The 17945-nt window shown below is 40.6% G+C and overlaps 1 protein-coding gene across 1 annotated transcript; it reads right to left on the reverse strand.

The window, feature by feature from the left end:
• Positions 1-14033: 14033 nt before the first annotated feature.
• On the reverse strand, positions 14034-14561 carry LOC126704053 (uncharacterized). Its single transcript, XM_050403092.1, has one exon. It carries the CDS (start codon positions 14559-14561, stop codon positions 14034-14036), a length of 528 nt encoding a protein of 175 aa, XP_050259049.1.
• Between the last annotated feature and the right edge of the window lie 3384 nt (positions 14562-17945).

Here is a 17945-nt window from a genome sequence, read left to right on the forward strand (position 1 = left end):
ATAGGCTAGGGTTGTTGGTAAGATTCCTTATACTTGTAACTGCTTGATTGTTGATTAGTGGATTCTTGGGAGTGGTGACCGTAAAATCACCTGTGGGGTTTTTGCCTTTCGAGAGGTTTTTCCCATTCGTCAACAAATCACTGAGTTATTTATTTTTCGCTGCATATTAGTTAATTGGTGATTTGTTGGTGCCTCCACGATTTGCATGGAATTTGACTTAATTAATCAACTTGAGTAATTGAGTTAATTAACCAAGGTCAAGCTATCTTAACCCAATATATGCTAAAAGACATGAAGAAGAGAGAAAGATGTGGTGTAAGCTTAGGTAATTAATGAGAGATTAATAAGATAATAGTAAAAATAAGTTAATGTGATCTTTTGGGTAACAGTAAACAAAATTTAATGAGAAAAGGTAAAAAAAACATGGTTTTCAGACCTAAATCATTTAATGAACCATTAAAGGGAGAGATTTACAGTTTTGAAGATTGGACCGAGGTTGAACTGTGATGACGTCATAATTAATTTAAGAATTTTTTTAAAGATAAATAAATATATTAATTAGTAAAAGTAGAAAAATTGACTAAGATAGCCAAAATAAATATTGAGATTTATCTTTCAAGTGTATTTTTTATATCATAACTTTCATAAGACAAATAAGAAATTGTTAGGTTCTAAAAGTTTAGAACAATTGCCAAACCGTGAATACAAACTTGTCTAGGTATAGATCTTAGAGTTTATAAGATTTATTAGACATTGCTCAAGGTGTTACAAGTCAGAGCACAAGAACATACAAGTCGCAGAAAGAAGAATTCGAAACATGCCAGGTTTGATCGAATGAGACTATGGTTTGACCGATCGAGACACGGATTCTGCAGGTTTTAATTTTGGCCCAACAATCCATAAGCCCATTAAGTGATTATGGTTTCAAAACTATTTCACATAGTATTTAAAGGAAACCCTAAGGCACGTTTTGTTGTGGCTTTGGAGCTTCTCTTTTGAGATTTAAAAGGTGCTGTACCTTCTCCTTTCAAAGTCATTAGCGGAATTCCATCTACATATTATTAGAACCGATAGATCTAAAGCTGTTGCAACAAGTTCATATATAGCTGATGATTTAAACTTTCAAGGGTGGTCTTGGAGTACAAAACTAGAGAGTTTGTGTTGCTAAACCTTTGAGTGAGATCTCAAAGTAAAAAATGTGAGATTTTGTGTTCAGCAAATCTAAGATAGAGGAGTCCGTGGAATCAGAGCTGCACATGGTCGTGTTAGCAAGTTCTACGTGAGTTAGCTTTAGATTTAGGGTTTAAATTTTTTGTAATTTTCCATTCTATCATAGTGGATTTGTTTACCTTGAAGATAGCTAGGTTAAATCCTCCCTAGGTTTTTACCTTGAAATGGTTGGTTTTCCAAGGTCATCATATTACTGTCTTCTTTACTTTTCCGCACTAAGTAATATGTTTGCATGTGGTTAAACTAATATGATTTTCAAGGGGTTTAACAAACAAACAAGTGGTATGGGAGCAAGTTCACTCTGATTGGATTAACGTCCTGAGTAGATCCTTGATCTTTGTTGTCATGGATAATTTTAAGTGCCTTATTGCTTTTAGCTGTGATGTTTTGAATAAAAAAGAGAATAATGTTTCTATTGATCTTATTGATACCTATGAAACTCTCCATAGGGAATTAACTAAATCTATGAAAATTGCTAAGAAATTCAAGGAATAGTTAAAATTGGCTAATCTTGAAAAATAGGAATTGATTGTGAGATTGAATGAATCTAATAAAAAGAATGAATTTTTGAGAAATCAATTTTCTTCTCAAGATGAGAAGGTGAAAAGTTTGGAATAAGAGTTAGCTGAGTCTAAAGCTAAATTGAAAATTGTCTTATACCAAACTTGCTATTGATAACATATTTATTTCTATTTCCGTTCCTAGTAAGCCTAAAGATGAAAAAGTTTATATTCCTCATTTCAAGAGGAATAATAAAGAAAAGGCTTATGTTGCTAGGTTAGACAAAGGTAAAAGTTTTGATGTAAATGTTGAAGTTTCTAAACCTAAGTCTAAATTTACCGGTAAATTGCATAAGAAATCAGTTTTTGTGCTTACCTGTCACCTTTGTGGTATTGTTGGTCACATTAGACCAAATTGTTCTTTGTTGAGGCAAAACCAAAATCTAAGACTAGATTTGCAATTAGGAATATTGATGTTTCTAAATTTGAACCTATTTGTCCCTTTTGTGTTGTGTCTGGTCACATTCATCCTAACTGTCATAAATTGAAATTTAAGCATTCTATATCTTAGTCTAGGGTATGTGATGATATTTCTCCTGCCAAAAGTCCAAATAAATTGTTTCATATGCTATTGAAAAATTTAAGCTTGTTGGCTTGTAAAAGGAAATTGCAGGATGTCTGTCTCTCTCAGAAGAAGTTTGTAATCCCTCAAGTACACTCTGCTTCTTGTGGTTCTTCACCTACAAAGCCAAAGACTCTGTTGTATGGGTGAGAAAAGACTTGCTAAGGTGAGTGTTGTTTATTTGTCCTTGATATAATTCTTTCAATTATTTGTGGATATGTTTTCTTTCAATTTTTGGTTGTTTTATTTTCTTAGGTTGTTTTGATTATTCAAAAAACTAAAAACATTGAAAAATTTCAAAAAGACAAAAATATTTTATTTTGTGTCTAGTTTTAATTTTCTTGAGGATAACATAAATTATGATATCTCTCTCTTGAATTAGAACATACTTGATATTGGGGAGAAGCATAGAAACTATGTATTGCATAATTGAGTGCATAAGTTATTTCTAATTTTGTATGAGTATGTACTAGTTTGTACATGTACTCATAGATTAATTAAGAAATTGATATTTCTTGTTTGTGTACCCTCTATAGTTTAGTTGAGCACTGTCATGCATTGCTTTTGCATTTGTTCATTTAGTATAATGCGTGCTTTTTATTTTTGGTCATAAAATTTTGAAAATCAAAAAATATTTTTATTTTTTATTTTTTGTATTGCACACCACTAAGTGTGTAATTAAGGTTAGCCTATGAAATTTGCATTTCATGACTTTGTACCTTGTTTAACTTTGATGAGTTATTTTTTGCACTTTGCTATTTTGTGCTATGTAGTGCTTTATTATGTGAGTTGTTTATAGTCCTTAAACAAATGATTTTGATTTTGATGTCACATTCTTTTGATTATAAGGACTAAAAAATCCTAGGAAAAAGACATAAATAACTATCTCACCACTGGTACTCGCCAATCATGAACACTTGTATGCAATTCATAAAAGCCGTGCTCAGTAAGGTGTAGCACTTGCACGGCAAAATAAAATGAGATGTTGATTTCAAAAGAATAAGAAATAAAAGAATATCAAAAGAAAAAGAAAAGCAAAAAGAATCAAAATGTTTTTACATGATTGCAAACGTGTTTTTTGGGAGATGTGGGAGTTATATGATGTAACTTTTTAGGTGATAGTCACTTTCAAACCAATGTGATTGATGATGTAGAAAATTTGGTCGATTACTATCTACATATCACATTTTCTGTACTTTGCACACTTACTAGTTGCACATACTACATGCAAATCTTTGCTAAACTCTGTACATATTATTGTGTGTTGACTAATCTGGCCATCTTTAATTGCATATGATTTGATGTGTAAATGCAAATTTTTATTTTGGTTGGGAATTTGAAGAAAAATGTGTTTAGAAGTTTAAAATCTTTGTTTTAAACTTCTTGATTGGTTTTGATATTTGCATTTAAGAGGAATCATGTTTTTAAAACTTTTCTGGATCATGTTCATAAACATTGAGTCTTAAAACTGCTTTCAAAGTTGATTTTTTGCATAAAATTTCCACATTTTTAAGTTCTAAAATTTTTCACTGTTTCGACCAATCGAAGATCTCCCTAGACTAATCGAAAATGTTCAGGTTTTGAAGCAAAAACTCTTTGCCTGATTTGATTGATGTCTGATCGATGCTCGACCGATCAAAGATTTCCAGATTTGTTTTTGATTCCTACTCGATCGATCGAATTTTTTTTGGTTCATACGACCTTGACGAATCTATCTTTTCATGCATCATTTATGATAGGATTCACATGCATTCTATTGTTTTCTTTATCCATCTTGCATTTTTACAGTCATATCTCTCATTTGTTTCACACATAACATGCATACACTTTGCTAAATTTGATACTTAACTTGATTTAAAAATTGATTGATTAATTTTTGAGTCCTTTGTACATTTTAGTATTTGCTATTTTTCTTGATGTGTGTACTGCAAAAAATGTTTTTTTTGGAGATATGGTGGATAATAAATGTGAAAATATTTTCTCTAAAATACATTGCATGCTTAATTTTTATATCATTGAGATCTATATTGTATAATCTTAACTGATTGTGTCTAAAGTATTTGCATGCATCTATTTATGGGTCATATAGTGTCAAGTTGGCATATATTGAAAGAGAGAATATTTTTCTTCATTTGTATCCACAACTTATGTGTGTCTTTATTTTTCCCCACCTCCTAAATTTTCCCAAACACTACTTTTCCCAAAACTTGTTTTGTTTTTCCTATTTTTATAGGGGGAGAAAGTTTTTTTTTTTTTTTTTTAAACCTATGTTGGTCTTAGGGGGAGTTATTGCTCTTCATAGGAGGAGTTGTCTCTATTTCCTATAGAACTGAATTCTTTTGTGTTCTCTTAGTTCTCTATTTTCTCTTATCCTCTATTTGTATGTTTACTGTTTACCTTCTGATTGGGTTGTCTTTGTCAATACGTGACAAAAGGGGGAGAAATAGATGAAATTCGGAAAAGATTTTTAATTGTTTTTATTTAGGGGGAGATGAAATCGTTTTTGAAAGGGGGAGAAAATAAAATTTTTTGATGTATCTAACTTAGGGGGAGAGTTAGTCTGCATGGTTTTTATTTGATGTTATTGCATATTTGTTATTTATTGTTTATCTGTCTTTATTTCCACACATGCGGTAATGTGCTCTTTTGAGTGTTTCAAGAAAGACAGATACATTCTAATCAAGATCTTTTGCCTCTTATAGAAACTTTTAGGTTTGAAGTCTTAGATTGAGATTTGTGATGTATTTGGGCATTTTATTGTAATTGGTTTGTTCTTGTATTTGAGCATTTCATTTTGTATGTAAGTTTTATCATGGATTGATAAAGGGGGAGATTGTTAGGTTCTAAAAGTTTAGAACAGTTGGCAAACCATGAATACAAACTTGTCTAGTTATAGATCTTAGACATTGCTTAAGGTGTTACAAGTCAGAACACAAGAACATACAAACTGTAGAAAGAAGAATTTGAAACATGCCAAGTTTGATTGATTGAGACACAGATTCTGCATATTTTAATTTCGGCCCAACAGTCCATTAGCCCATTGAGTGATTAGGGTTTTAGATTTATTTCACATAGTATTTAAAAGTTGGAGCTGCACATAATCATGTTAGTTAGTTCTATATGAGGTAGCTTTAAATTTAGGGTTTAAATCTATTGTAATTTTCCATTCTATCATAGTGGATTTGTTTACCTTGAGGATAGTTAGGTTAAATCCTCCCCAGGTTTTTATCTTGAAATGGTTGGTTTAATTGGTTTTCCTGGGTGATCGTATTACTATCTTCTTTATGTTTCCACATTAAGTAATAAGTTTGCATGTGTTTAACCTAGATCTCATAATTAACGTAAGTAAACATTTGACTAATTTATTAGGTTAAACTAATCTATTTTTAAGGGGTCTAAAAAAACAAAAAAAAATATTAAATTATAAGTGTAGGGTCGGGAATTGAGCACTTCTACTATTAGATGAGCGGACCCAAGCCCAACTAGCCCAATACAATAAATTTATAGAGAAAGGGTTTAAGAACTAGGCCTTAGTGAGGGTTACAACAACTAGACATGGTTATGAGTGGGTTGAATAACAAGGACGTAGGCTAAAGTATGAAATTCTGTTCTCGGTCATTTCTTCCGAGGAACTTATTGTTTTTATTCTTTTTTCAGTGCTTAGTTACAAAGGTTTCCAAGATCATGCAAATTGCTACCGTATTCTCCTTCTCCCTTTTTTTTTATCCCCCTTTCCTGGAGGATTTCTCACATTATATATCCCCTTCCAGTCGATCTTGGCCCTCCATCTGTTGATCATACAGGTCATTACTCGAGTGCTTGTCCTATCAGCCACCTTCTTAAACCTTCTGTGAGTTGCAGCAACCAAGACCGCGCAGTTCAGGGGTCATTTCCTCATTAATGCGGCCAGGACGTTAGTTGTGGGCATTTAATGCGGAAGTGATAGTTTCTCCTTGAATTGCTCTTACACCATGCTCCTATGGCTATCCTACTGTACTTGTCCTTTTTCTTGGGATGCTCTAGGAGGCTGCCTTCGATGACGTGCCGTTCTTCCCTTCGAGGATTTAGGTTGGTCGAGAACAGGATTGTCCTCGGTGATGTTTCTAGGTAATTTGGACTTTCTTCGTTCGTCCTCAAACATTTCTTCCTCCTCGGCGTGGGCCTTGGGCTTAGTGTGAAGTGGGCTGGGATTGCCAAATTCTTTGACCCCACAATAGCCCCTAAAAATCCTATTGTCTGGCTTTTTGGGCGGGGATGAGGATTTTGATGTCCTCAGGCCTTCATCATGGCTTGTCAAGTCTTGTCCTCCATTAGTGCCAGAGTCTTCTCACTTGTCCAAGGCACGTTCCTGGTGCTTCGGTATATGGAGCGCACCCTCATTAAATTCTGGCAGCTTTGTGCTCCCCATGTTCAACGGTGTGATGGTAATCCAACGGGGATTCCTTAACTTTATGGGCGGGAAAACCTGCACGTTTATTTTTAATTGGGGGTATAAATACCCATTTGAACCGATTTGCCTCCTTACTTTTACACTCAAGAGTTCTTGCGCACATGTTTTGAGTTCGGTCAAATCTCCAGCCAAACTCACATCTCTATTCAGCATAAAAAGCCTGCCCGAGGAGCTTTTCCTCATTTCTGTAAGTTTTCTTCTCTCTCTAACTATTGCTTTCTCTCTTCTAAGTTTCTTTTTCTCTCGTTCCTCGCTTTCTTTCGTCCTTCCCTGAGTTTTTTAGCCGTTTCCAGGGATGGGTAAGTTTAAAAAGTTGGTTAAGTCCGAAGAGTCGATGAAGAAATTCGTTGCCGATTATAGGATACCTAGTAATGTAGGTTTGAGATACTGTGAAGAAGGGGAGTGGCATTTTAGGAGGCAAGAGGGTGAAGTAGTGATTCCCATGATCGCCTTCATAGAAGGTGGTATGAGAATCCTTATGGGTCGGTGATGAGGGACTATCTTAGGCATTTCCGATTTGCTCCCACCTAGTGCGCCGCCAACGTGTTTAGGATCCTGAGTTGCGTGGATGCTTTAAACGAGAAAATGGGTTTGAGATTAACCCATCATGATGTAAATTGGTGCTACAACCTCCAAAACCAAAGGGTAAATCCTATTATATGAAGACTAGGAATGATAAGGTTTGGCTTATCCAGTGCCTCCCCGAGACCAGCAAGGGGTTAAATAAGGACTTTCTCATTGTGTTTGGGGAGTGGCACGACGGCCTTCATTGTCCGACAGAGGAGGGGGAACCAGGTGGGGTATTTAGAGTAGGAGAGGGCTAATATTTTGTGTTATCATAGTTTGCCTTGTTCGGTTGCTAATATGAATATGCTTTCTTTTTTGCAGATCCACACGCCTTTGAATGACACTTTCACTTGGTTAACCGAGAAGATTTGGAAACCATCCTTAAGGTGGAGGTCTTTGTGAATGAAGCTGACAACCAAGTTAGAGCTGCTCACAAGATCCTCGGGCACGATCCCATTCAAAAATCATTCTCCGCTCCAAAGCACATGATCAGAGCTAACGATCCTCGGCTTCACAAAATCACCGTAGCAGAACATGGGTTTTTGCTTCCCGAAAGATCTCCTGTCCCAAAAGGCGTCCCGTTGGTAGGTCCTTCTTCATCCCCTCAAGCAGTAGAGGCTGAGGGTGTTTTAGGTCCGTCCGAGGACGAATTTGGTGTATTCGACCAAGTTAATCAATCCGAGGATCCCTCTGGTGACTTAGGTTACCCCAATTTGATAGAAGCAGATCTCTTATCAGTAGGGACTTCTTCTCAGGCTGAGATGGGTTTTAAGAGAAAACCTCCAACCAGCTTGCTCGACCTAATTGAAGGCCAACCGGGGAAGGACGTGCCAGGGAAGCCACAATCCAAACTTCCTCCTCCTCCACCCCAGCCTCAGCCTGCTCAAACCAGGTCATCTTCCACCCAATTGCAACCATCATCTCCTCGGTCCAAACTTCCTCCTCCTTCCTAGTCGACTCTACCTCCTCGGCCCGAGCTCGCTGATCCAAAAAAGAAGAGGGCTTCCAAAGGCAAGGAGCCCATGGATGGGGGTAAATCTCGCTCCTCTCGGGAGGAAGATGAAGCCTTACGAGCTTCAAAACAATTGAAAATCGAGCACCAAGGCCAAGAAAAAGAGGCTGCCATTCAGTCCGAGCCCCAGGCTTGGCTTCCTGCCCCAATGCTCCACGGAGAGCCATTGATGGACAACGCCTCCCTCAAGGACTTCTGAGGGGATGAAGGCACCTATGTGGCCGACCCGTTGGAAAGGTCCCTACTACTTCCCGCCGATATGGCCAAACTGGGAAATTTGAGGAGGCAGGAGGTCTTTCTCAGCATCAAGAGATACTTGGGCATGGTAAGACTTCTAACACTTGTGACTTCGTTGATTTTTGTTCCTTGGTTTCCAACTTACCGTGTGTTTGTTTCAATTGGCAGGCTGTTCAGGCCACTTTTAGGTTAGAAGAGGATGCTAAGGAACAGAGCAGGTTCCTGGAGCTTGAGCGTGACAAGCGCTTGGATGTTACGCGGACCCTTAAAAACTCCAAGGCCGATCTCTCGAAAGCAAGGGAGGATCTGAAGGAGATGACTAGGGCCCGAGATAACCTGAATCAAGCCTAGCTAGCGCTCAAAGGCAGGCTGAAAGCCAGACGAGGCGCCTACACGAGACTTAGGATCAGCTGAAGATTGCCAAGGAGCAAATCACTGATCTAAAGAAGAAGTTGGCCGAGGCAGAGGGGGCTAAGAACGTTGCGGAGTGGGCCAGGGATGAAGCCTTGAGGGCTAAGGCAGAGGCGGAGTTCGCCAGGACGGAGGTCGAGAGCTCCAAGGAAAAAGCCGAGGAGGAGGCTTATGACTTAGGAGTGGCCGAGACCCAAGCCATTCTCAAGGCTCAAGTACCTGGGGTATGCAGGCTCTACTGTTTCCAGGTTTGAAATGAAGCCCTTAAACAAGCTAGGGTTGAGGCTTCATCCGATTTGTGGAAGGTGGAGAATGTATACTACCCTCTGGCCATCCGAGAAACTGCCCCCACTAGCTCCGAGGCTAAGGTTGCTCCTGAGGAGATTGAGACTGCTCAGCCTGAAGCTGCTTTAGCCATAACTGCTCCTGATGAGCCAGCCAAAGAGAGTGAGCTTTCTAGGGCGACCAAAACAAATGAAGGCTCAAATCCTAAAGCGCCCCAGAAGACTGCGGAGTTTACAGTTAATGCTCAGGCCTTTCATGCCAAGGAGCCAGCCCTCTCAGTTCAGCCCCTCTAGATTGTTCCCCCAAATAAGGGCTCCAAAGGTCCTGAGGTCATTTCTACTCAGCTCTCCAAAGATGGAGTCAGGATAAAACTGAAGAAATAGGGTGTTTTTTTTTTTTTTTTAAACATTGGAATCATTGTAATCTGACCTTTAGATTAAATGTATGAAATTCCTTCTTTTACATTATGTATTTATTGTTATTATTATTATTATTATTAGTGTGAATCTCGTGTCTCATGAGTTGGTTATCCTAATGGGTAAAAATGGTTATGTACATACCATGTTTGAAATTAGACTTTTAAATTCTAACTCACCGGCATTAAGGGGATATATAGTTTGCATTTGCTCACATTTTTAGGGGGCGGGGGCCAAGTATATGATCCGAGGTACGGAGCATATACTTAGGCTATATTCGCAACTTGCATGAATGCTTGATCTTGCTAATTTCTTCAAAGGTTGTGGTCCGAGGATCCGCCCAACATTGGGATTCTACCTGCCACCTAAGTTCTAGCTAGAAGTAGTTAGTTTCCCCATAGGTTTGAATCCAAGGACCATACAAGACTTTGGTTTTGTCTAGTACTTAGATTTTTCTAGAAGTAACTAGTTTCCCCATAGGTTTTAGTTCGAAGACCATGCAAGACCTTGGTTCTGTCTAGTACTTAGATTTTTCTGAAAGTAACTAGTTTCCCCATAGGTTTGAGTCCGAAGACCATGCAATACCTTGGTTCTGTCTAGTACTTAGATTTTTCTGGAAGTAACTAGTTCCCATAGGTTTGAGTCCAAGGACCATGCAAGACCTTGGTTCTGTCTAGTACTTAGATTTTTCTGGAAGTAACTAGTTTCCCCATAGGTTTGAGTCCGAGGACCATGCAAGACCTTGGTTCTGTTTAGTACTTAGATTTTTCTGAAAGTAACTAGTTTCCCCATAGGTTTGAGTTCGAGGACCACGCATGACCTTGTTTCTGTCTAGTACTTAGATTTTTCTGGAAGTAACTAGTTTCCGCATAGGTTTGAGTCCGAGGACCATGAAAGACCTTGGTTTTGTTTAGTACTTAGATGGTTGCCAAGATACAAGACATATAATCATAATGGACTTAGAATTTGAATTAGAGAAATGCTTTTGTTAATAATAATACCTTCTCAGGTTATTTACATTCCATGGACGAGGTACAGCTTTTTCATCTAAGTCTTCTAAGTAGTATGCACCTATTCCTGCTACTGAAGTAATTCGGTATGGTCCTTCCCAATTAGGTCCCAACTTTCCCCAAGATGGGTTCTTGGCAGCACCCACAACTTTCCTCAACACTAGGTACCTTGGTGCTAGTGGTCTCAGCTTCACGTTGGCATCATATCCCTGCTTGAGCTTCTGATGGTAATAGGCCGACTGGATCACTGTCTTTTCTCTTCGTTCATCAATCAGATCTATGCTCTTCCCTAGTAGTTCGTCATTACTGCTGGGAGTGAAAGAGCTCGTCCTCAGCATTGGGAAGCTTGCTTCTAAAGGGATAATAGCCTCGGCCCCATAGGTCATGGCAAAAGGTGTCTCCCCTGTTGACCGCGGTGGTGTAGTCTGGTAAGTCCATAAGATGTGCGGCAGCTCTTCTAACCCATCTTCCCTTGGCGTCATCCAGTCTCTTCTTAAACCCATTGACTATGACCTTGTTGACAGCCTCGGCCTGTCCATTTCCTTGAGGATAAGCTGGAGTTGAGTACCTATTAGTGATCCCCAGTTCGTAGCAGTATCTTCTGAACGCTTTGCTGTCAAATTGGAGTCCATTATCTGAAATGAGGGTACGAGGGACCCTGAATCGTGCAACAATGTTTCTCCAAATGAACCTCTTAGCATTCACATCTCTGATGTTGGCCAATGGCTTAGCTTCGACCCATTTGGTGAAGTAATCTGTGCAGACCAACAGATATCTCTTATTTCTTGCTGCCTTGGGGAAAGGGCCTACAATATCCAAGCCCCATTAGGCGAATGGCCATTGACTGGACAAAGGGTTGGGACCCCTCCTGGCTGATGAATATTTAGGGCAAACCTTTGGCACTGGTCACATTTCTTAGCATATTCTAGGGCTTCCTTCTGCATCCCCGGCCACCAATATCCTTGGGTAATGGCTCGGTGCGACAGAGATCTTCCTCTTGTGTGACTCCCACAGATCCCTTCGTGCAGCTTTTCAAGCAGTAATTCTGATGCTTCAGGGTGAACACACAGTAAATATGGCCTAGAATAGGAGTGCTTATACAATTTGTGGTCCTCGGACAACCAGAACTGAGGGGCGTTTGTTCGTATTTTTTCAACCTCTGACTTCTCCTTGGGTAGGATATCATCTTTGAGGAACCTCACCATAAGGTCCATCCAGCTAGGACCCACTCTAACCTCATGGATGTGGACGATGCCTTTTGCAACCTCATTTGCTCTATCCAGATGCTCAACAAGAATAATTCGAGGCAAACCCCCTGCTGAGGAGGTAGCAAGCGTGGCCAATGAATCTGCATGAGTGTTTCCACTTCTAGAGATGTGTGACAGGTGGAAAAGATCAAAGTCTGACTACAAGCGTTTAACCTGGCTTAAGTACTCTTGCATCCTTGCATCTCTGGCTTCCAACTCTCCCTTTACCTGGCCCACTACTAATCTCGAGTCCGAGAACATCTCTACTGCTTTTCCTCCCATTTTCTGCACCATGGCCATTCCTTGTAACAAGATCTCATATTCAGCTTCGTTATTCGTGGCTGAGAACCCAAGTCTCAGGGATTTCTCTATGATGGTCTTCTTAGGAGATACTAGGACTAGCCCCACTCCGGACCCCCTTTGGTTTGCTACGCCATCAACGTACACCTTCCAACGTGGGGGTCCTGGCGTAGAGACTACTCCAACTGATTTTCCATCTATGTTGTGCTCCTCTGCTACTATTTCTACTGGTGGTTCAGCAAATTCGACCACCAAGTCAGCTAGGACCTGGCCCTTTATGGAGGTCCGAGGCATGTACTTGATGTCAAAAGCTCCCAGAATTGTGCTCCATATGGAAATCCTTCCAGTGTAATCAGCGGTCCGAAGTACGGACTTCAAGGGTAGTTGGGTTAGAACAACCACTGTGTAGGCTTGGAAATAATGGGGAAGCTTTCGCATAGCATGGACCACAGCCAGTATGGCTTTCTCCAGGGGTAAGTATCTGACCTCAGCTTCATGCAGCGACTTGCTCACGAAATAGATTGGCTTTTGAAGGCCATTGTCATCTCGTATTAGTACCAAGCTCACAGCATAAGGGACCATAACAATATATGCGTATAGGACTTCATCAGCCTCAGGACTGGACATGATAGGTGGTCGGGATAGGTATTCCTTGAGTTGCTAGAAGGCCACAATATAGTCATCGGAGCACTCAAATCCTTTCCACTTGTTGATCAAGAAATAGAACGGTCTGCATCTATCTGCCGACCTGGAAATGAATTGATTTATGGCTGCGATCATTCCAGTAAGCTTTTGGACCTCCTTGGCATTTTGCAGTGGTTTTAAATCATTAATAGCCTTGATCTGGTCAGGGTTAACCTCAATTCCCCTATAAGTAACCATGTAGCCTAAAAATTTGTCTGATCCCACGCCAAATGAGCATTTGGAAGCATTTAGGTGCAGCTTGTGCTTTCTTAAGACATCAAAGGTGCTGCCGAGGTCTCCTAAATGCTCGGACACCACTTTACTCTTCACCACCATATCATCAACATAGATTTCGATGCTCTTGCCCAACTGCAGCTTGAACATTCTTATCATCATCCTTTGATAAGTGGACCCTGTGTTCTTCAGACCGAACGACATTACCTTGTAGTGGTAGTTCCCAGTTGGTGTCACGAAGGTTGTCTTCTCCTGATCCTCCAGGGCTAGTGGTATTTGATGATAGCCTTGCATGGCATTTAAGAAGCTCATCCGAGGATGGCTTGCTGTTGCATCCACCAGTTGGTCTATCCGAGGCATGGGAAATAGGTCTTTTGGGCATGCTTTATTTAGGTCCATCAAGTCTACACAAACCCGCCATTTTCCACTTTTCTTCTTGACCACCACAGTGTTGGCCAACTATTCGGGGTAAAAAACCTCTTTGATAGTCCCTGCACGCTTAAACTTCACCATTTCGTCCCTAATCGCATCGGCGTGCTCTCTTGATAGGCGACGGGGTGGCTGTTTCTTGGGAGTGATGGATGGGTTGACATGGAGATGGTGATAGATGAAGGCTGGATCAATCCCGGGAGCATTGCAGGCATCCCATGCAAATACGTCAATATTTCTTTTGAGAAACTCAATCAACTCCTCCTTCTCCTGAAGAGGCAGTTGAGCCCCTACCCGGAAGAGCTTCTCCGAGTCACCACCAATAACCACTTCCTCTAGATCTTCGCATTTCACCTCCTCGGCAACTGTATCAGGAGGCATCACTGGGGCCCTTGATTGCTATAAATTCTTTTCAGCAGAGGTCGAGGACTCCGCATCGAGTCGATGTGAGATGGCAGCCACCACACACTGCCTTGCCGTGGATTGGCAACCACAGATTTCGAGAACCTGGTCCCTTGACGGGAATTTCACCTTCTGATGCAATGAGGAAGCAACAGCCCCTAAGGTATGGAGCCAGGGTCTACCGACGATGGCTGTATAGGGAGAGTAGGTGTCCACCACGATAAAGTTCACCTCCACTATCTCTGGGCAAGTCTGGATAGGTAGCCTAATCATGCCTTTTGGAATGACAAGCTTCCCGTCGAAGCTCATCAAAGGAGAGTTATAGGGCATCAAATCTTCCGGTTTTAACCTCAACCCCTTGCAGAGGTCGGGGTACATAACCTCGGCCCCACTGGCACCATCCACCATGACTCTTTTCACATCGTAGTCCCTGATTCTGAGAGTGATCAACAGCGCATTATCATGGGGCTGGGTGGTTCTGATCTTGTCTTCTTCTGAAAAACTCAAGATTGGGTGAAAATTCATTCTGGCCCTCTTCAGCTCTGACTGAGACTCCTCGGCAGGCTGCTGAGCCACAAATAACACTCGTGAAAGGCGCGTGCATGCTCTTCCTAGCACGGCCAAGATTACATTGATTGTCCCTACGGGTGGCCTTAGGGCAGTATCTCTCTGGGGTTCCTAATGGGTCTGGCCTTGATGTCCACTGGGATGATGCAGAAGGTGCTTCAGCTTTCCTTCTTGGACTAGCTGGTCCAGATAGTTCCAGAGGTTCCTGCAGTTCTCCGTGGTATGTCCGTGGTCCTAATGGTATTGGCAATAAAAGTTCTGATTGCGCCTTGTGGACTCTCCCGCCATCTTATTCGGTCACTTAAAGTATGACTCATTCTTGATTTTCTCCAACACCCGATGCATTGGTTCTCGGAATACAGTATTGACAATCTATGTGTTGGTTGCTCCAAATTGCCCTACGAAATCTCTCCTTGGTCGGTTGCTATTATATCGATCTGACTTGAAATCTCTCATCTCCTGAGGGATAACCTTCTCTTTTCCTTTGCCTTGCAACTGGTCTTCCTCTACTCGTTTATACTTATCAATCTGATCCATCAGTTGGAGCACACTGGTGGCAGGCTGCCAATCAGAGACTTCCTCAAGCCGTGCTCGGCTAGGAGACTATTTTTGAAGGTGCTGATGGTGACATTGTCGAAATTGTCGTCCATTTCATTATACATCTCCCAATATCTGCCCAAGTAGGCCTTTAGAGTTTCTCCATCATGCATGGATAACGACAATAAAGCACTCGAGGGCCGAGGAGCTCTACTATTTGGGACGAAACAGGAGCCCAAAGCTTGGGTTAGCTGCCTATACGAATCTATGGAATTCGTCTTTAAGCCATTGAACCACCTCATCACCATTGGTCCCAAGCTAGATGGGAAAACCTTGCACATCAGCGCCTCGTTTTTAGAATGGACAGCCATCCTTTGGTTAAATTGGCTCACATGCTCCACGGGGTCTGTTTTGCCATTATAAATGGAGAAGTTTGGTTGCTGGAATCATCGAGGAAGTGTAGCCCCTTCTATGTGGCATGTGAAAGGTGATTTGGAGGGTTGATCCAGTGCCCTGCTCATGGCATCATTTCCCAAGCCACTAGGAGATGGGCTTTTACGTTCACGCCTTCGGTAGTGCTCTTCTTCGTGAGAGAAGGTCTCGCTTGGAAGAGTTCTCAATCTTTGCCTATAGTCATCATTTCTTTCATCATCAGAGGGCATGTTAGGCCTAGAATGAGATCGCCTTCGTTGTGCATGGCGCAGCTTTCTCTTTAAATCATCTATCTTTCACTGCATGGCCTGCTTATCATTTTGTTTCTGGGATACATGACTCCTAGCTTCTTCTGGTTGCATGGCCCGGTTGTTATTTTGTCTTTGGAGCACATGACTGCCCACACGAGAATAGCTTTTGCTGGTTTGAGTGGTGTGCACACTTTCCTCTCGAAACCTTCCATTCTCTTCATTTCGATCACGCTTAGGGTTAGGAAAGTTGCCCTGTTGCTGGGATCTAGCCGGTTTGGGCTGATGGGAGCTTGCTTGATGAGGGCTTGATCCTACCATATTTGATTGTTGCCCTTACTAACACACAAGTTCTTCCCATAGACAGCGCCAATTGTAGGGCCGGGAATTGAGCACTTCTACTATTAGATGAGCGGACTCAAGCCCAACTAGCCCAATACAATAAATTTATAGAGAATGGGTTTAAGAACTAGGCCTTAGTGAGGGTTACAACAACTAGACATGGTTATGAGTGGGTTGAATAACAAGGATGTAGGCTAAAGTATGAAATTCTGTCCTCGGGCATTTCTTCTGAGGAACTTATTGTTTTTATTCTTTCTTCAGTGCTTGGTTACAAAGGTTTCCAAGATCATGCAAATTGCTACCGTATTCTCCTTCTCCCTTTTTTTCGATCCCCCTTTCCTGGAGGATTTCTCACATTATATATCCCATTTCAGTTGATCTTGGCCCTCCATCTGTTGATCATGCAGGTCACTACTTGAGTGCTTGTCCCATCAGCCACCTTTCCAAACCTTCTGTGAGTTGCAACAACCAAGACCGTGCTGTTCAGGGGTCATTTCCTCATTAATGTGGCCAGGACGTTAGTTGTGGGCATTTAATGCGGAGGTGATAGTTTCTCCTTGAATTGCTCTTACACCATGCTCCCATGGTTGTCCTGCTGTACTTGTCTTTTTTCTTGGGATGCTCTGGGAGGCTACCTTCGATAACGTGCCATTCTTCCCTTCCAGGATTTGGGTTGGCCGAGAACAGGATTGTCCTCGACGATGTTTCTAGGTAATTTGGACTTTTTTCGTTCATCCTCTGACATTCTTCCTCCTCGGCGTGGGCCTTGGGCTTAGTGTGAAGTGGGCCGGGATTGCCAAATTCTTTGACCCCACAATAAGCAAACATAAATTAGATATCAAGTTTCTTAATCAAGTAGTTAATAACATAATTGAAATTGTTTTAATTCAGAGAAGAGATGAAATATATGTGTACAAACTCATACTTAACATTTTTGTGCAAGCCTATATTTAAATTAATATTAAGTTATGCCCAACAGCCCAAGTCCTTTTTTTACGGCCCAAGTCCATTTAATGGTCAACTATTTATAAAATTTCAAAAAAAAAAAGTCGTAAAATCCAGTAAAGTGGCAGACTTGCCCATTAAAAAATTAGTTAAATAATAAATATTAATTCAAGGCCCAAATAAATGACACCCAAGCATCTGGTACAAGTAAAAGAAGAAAGTGTTGACATTTTACACTTTAATAGCCAAGCATTTACTGACTTGTGGAAGACAGTGATAGAAAAATAAAATAAAATAAAAAGTTCGTCTCCAACATTGGCAAACGGGCAAAGAATAGTAGACTTTAAAGAGAGCAAAAATGCAGAAACGGCAAAAACACAGAAAAGAGAGAAAGAGAGAGAGAGAGAGAGAAGAAGAAAAAGAAGAAGCAATGGAGATGCAAGCTCAAGGTTTGACAACATCTCACCATGGTTGAGAAGCTTCAATAATAGCTGTAAGTATCCCAAAAAAAAAAAGATTTGAAGTTTGAAATTTCAATAGTGTAAAACACTATAACTTGTTTATACCCTAATTTTTAATTACGACTTGATTAATTTTATGCTTAACACACTTAATGCAGATTATACGTGATTAGCAAATTAATCAATTGAATAATTCAACAATTGCATGAATGAACAAATAAGTGAAATGTTAAAATGGAAAAAGGGCAGTGGGTAAAAGAATAGCAAATTTAAGATAAAATGACGATGTGTTATTGAAGAGGAAAACTGAAGAACTCAACGCAAAAACCTCTCCGCAACCCTCCAAGTTGAAATGATCCACTAGTGAATAAGTTGGA

The sequence above is a fragment of the Quercus robur genome, chromosome 10 (assembly GCF_932294415.1).
Source record: "Quercus robur chromosome 10, dhQueRobu3.1, whole genome shotgun sequence".
In the NCBI taxonomy this organism is placed as follows: Eukaryota; Viridiplantae; Streptophyta; class Magnoliopsida; order Fagales; family Fagaceae; genus Quercus; species Quercus robur.

What these genes read in the sequence shown, in the direction of transcription:
- LOC126704053 (XM_050403092.1), bottom strand. Translation starts at nt 14,561, where the DNA reads ATGAATTTTCACCCAATCTTGAGTTTTTCAGAAGAAGACAAGATCAGA.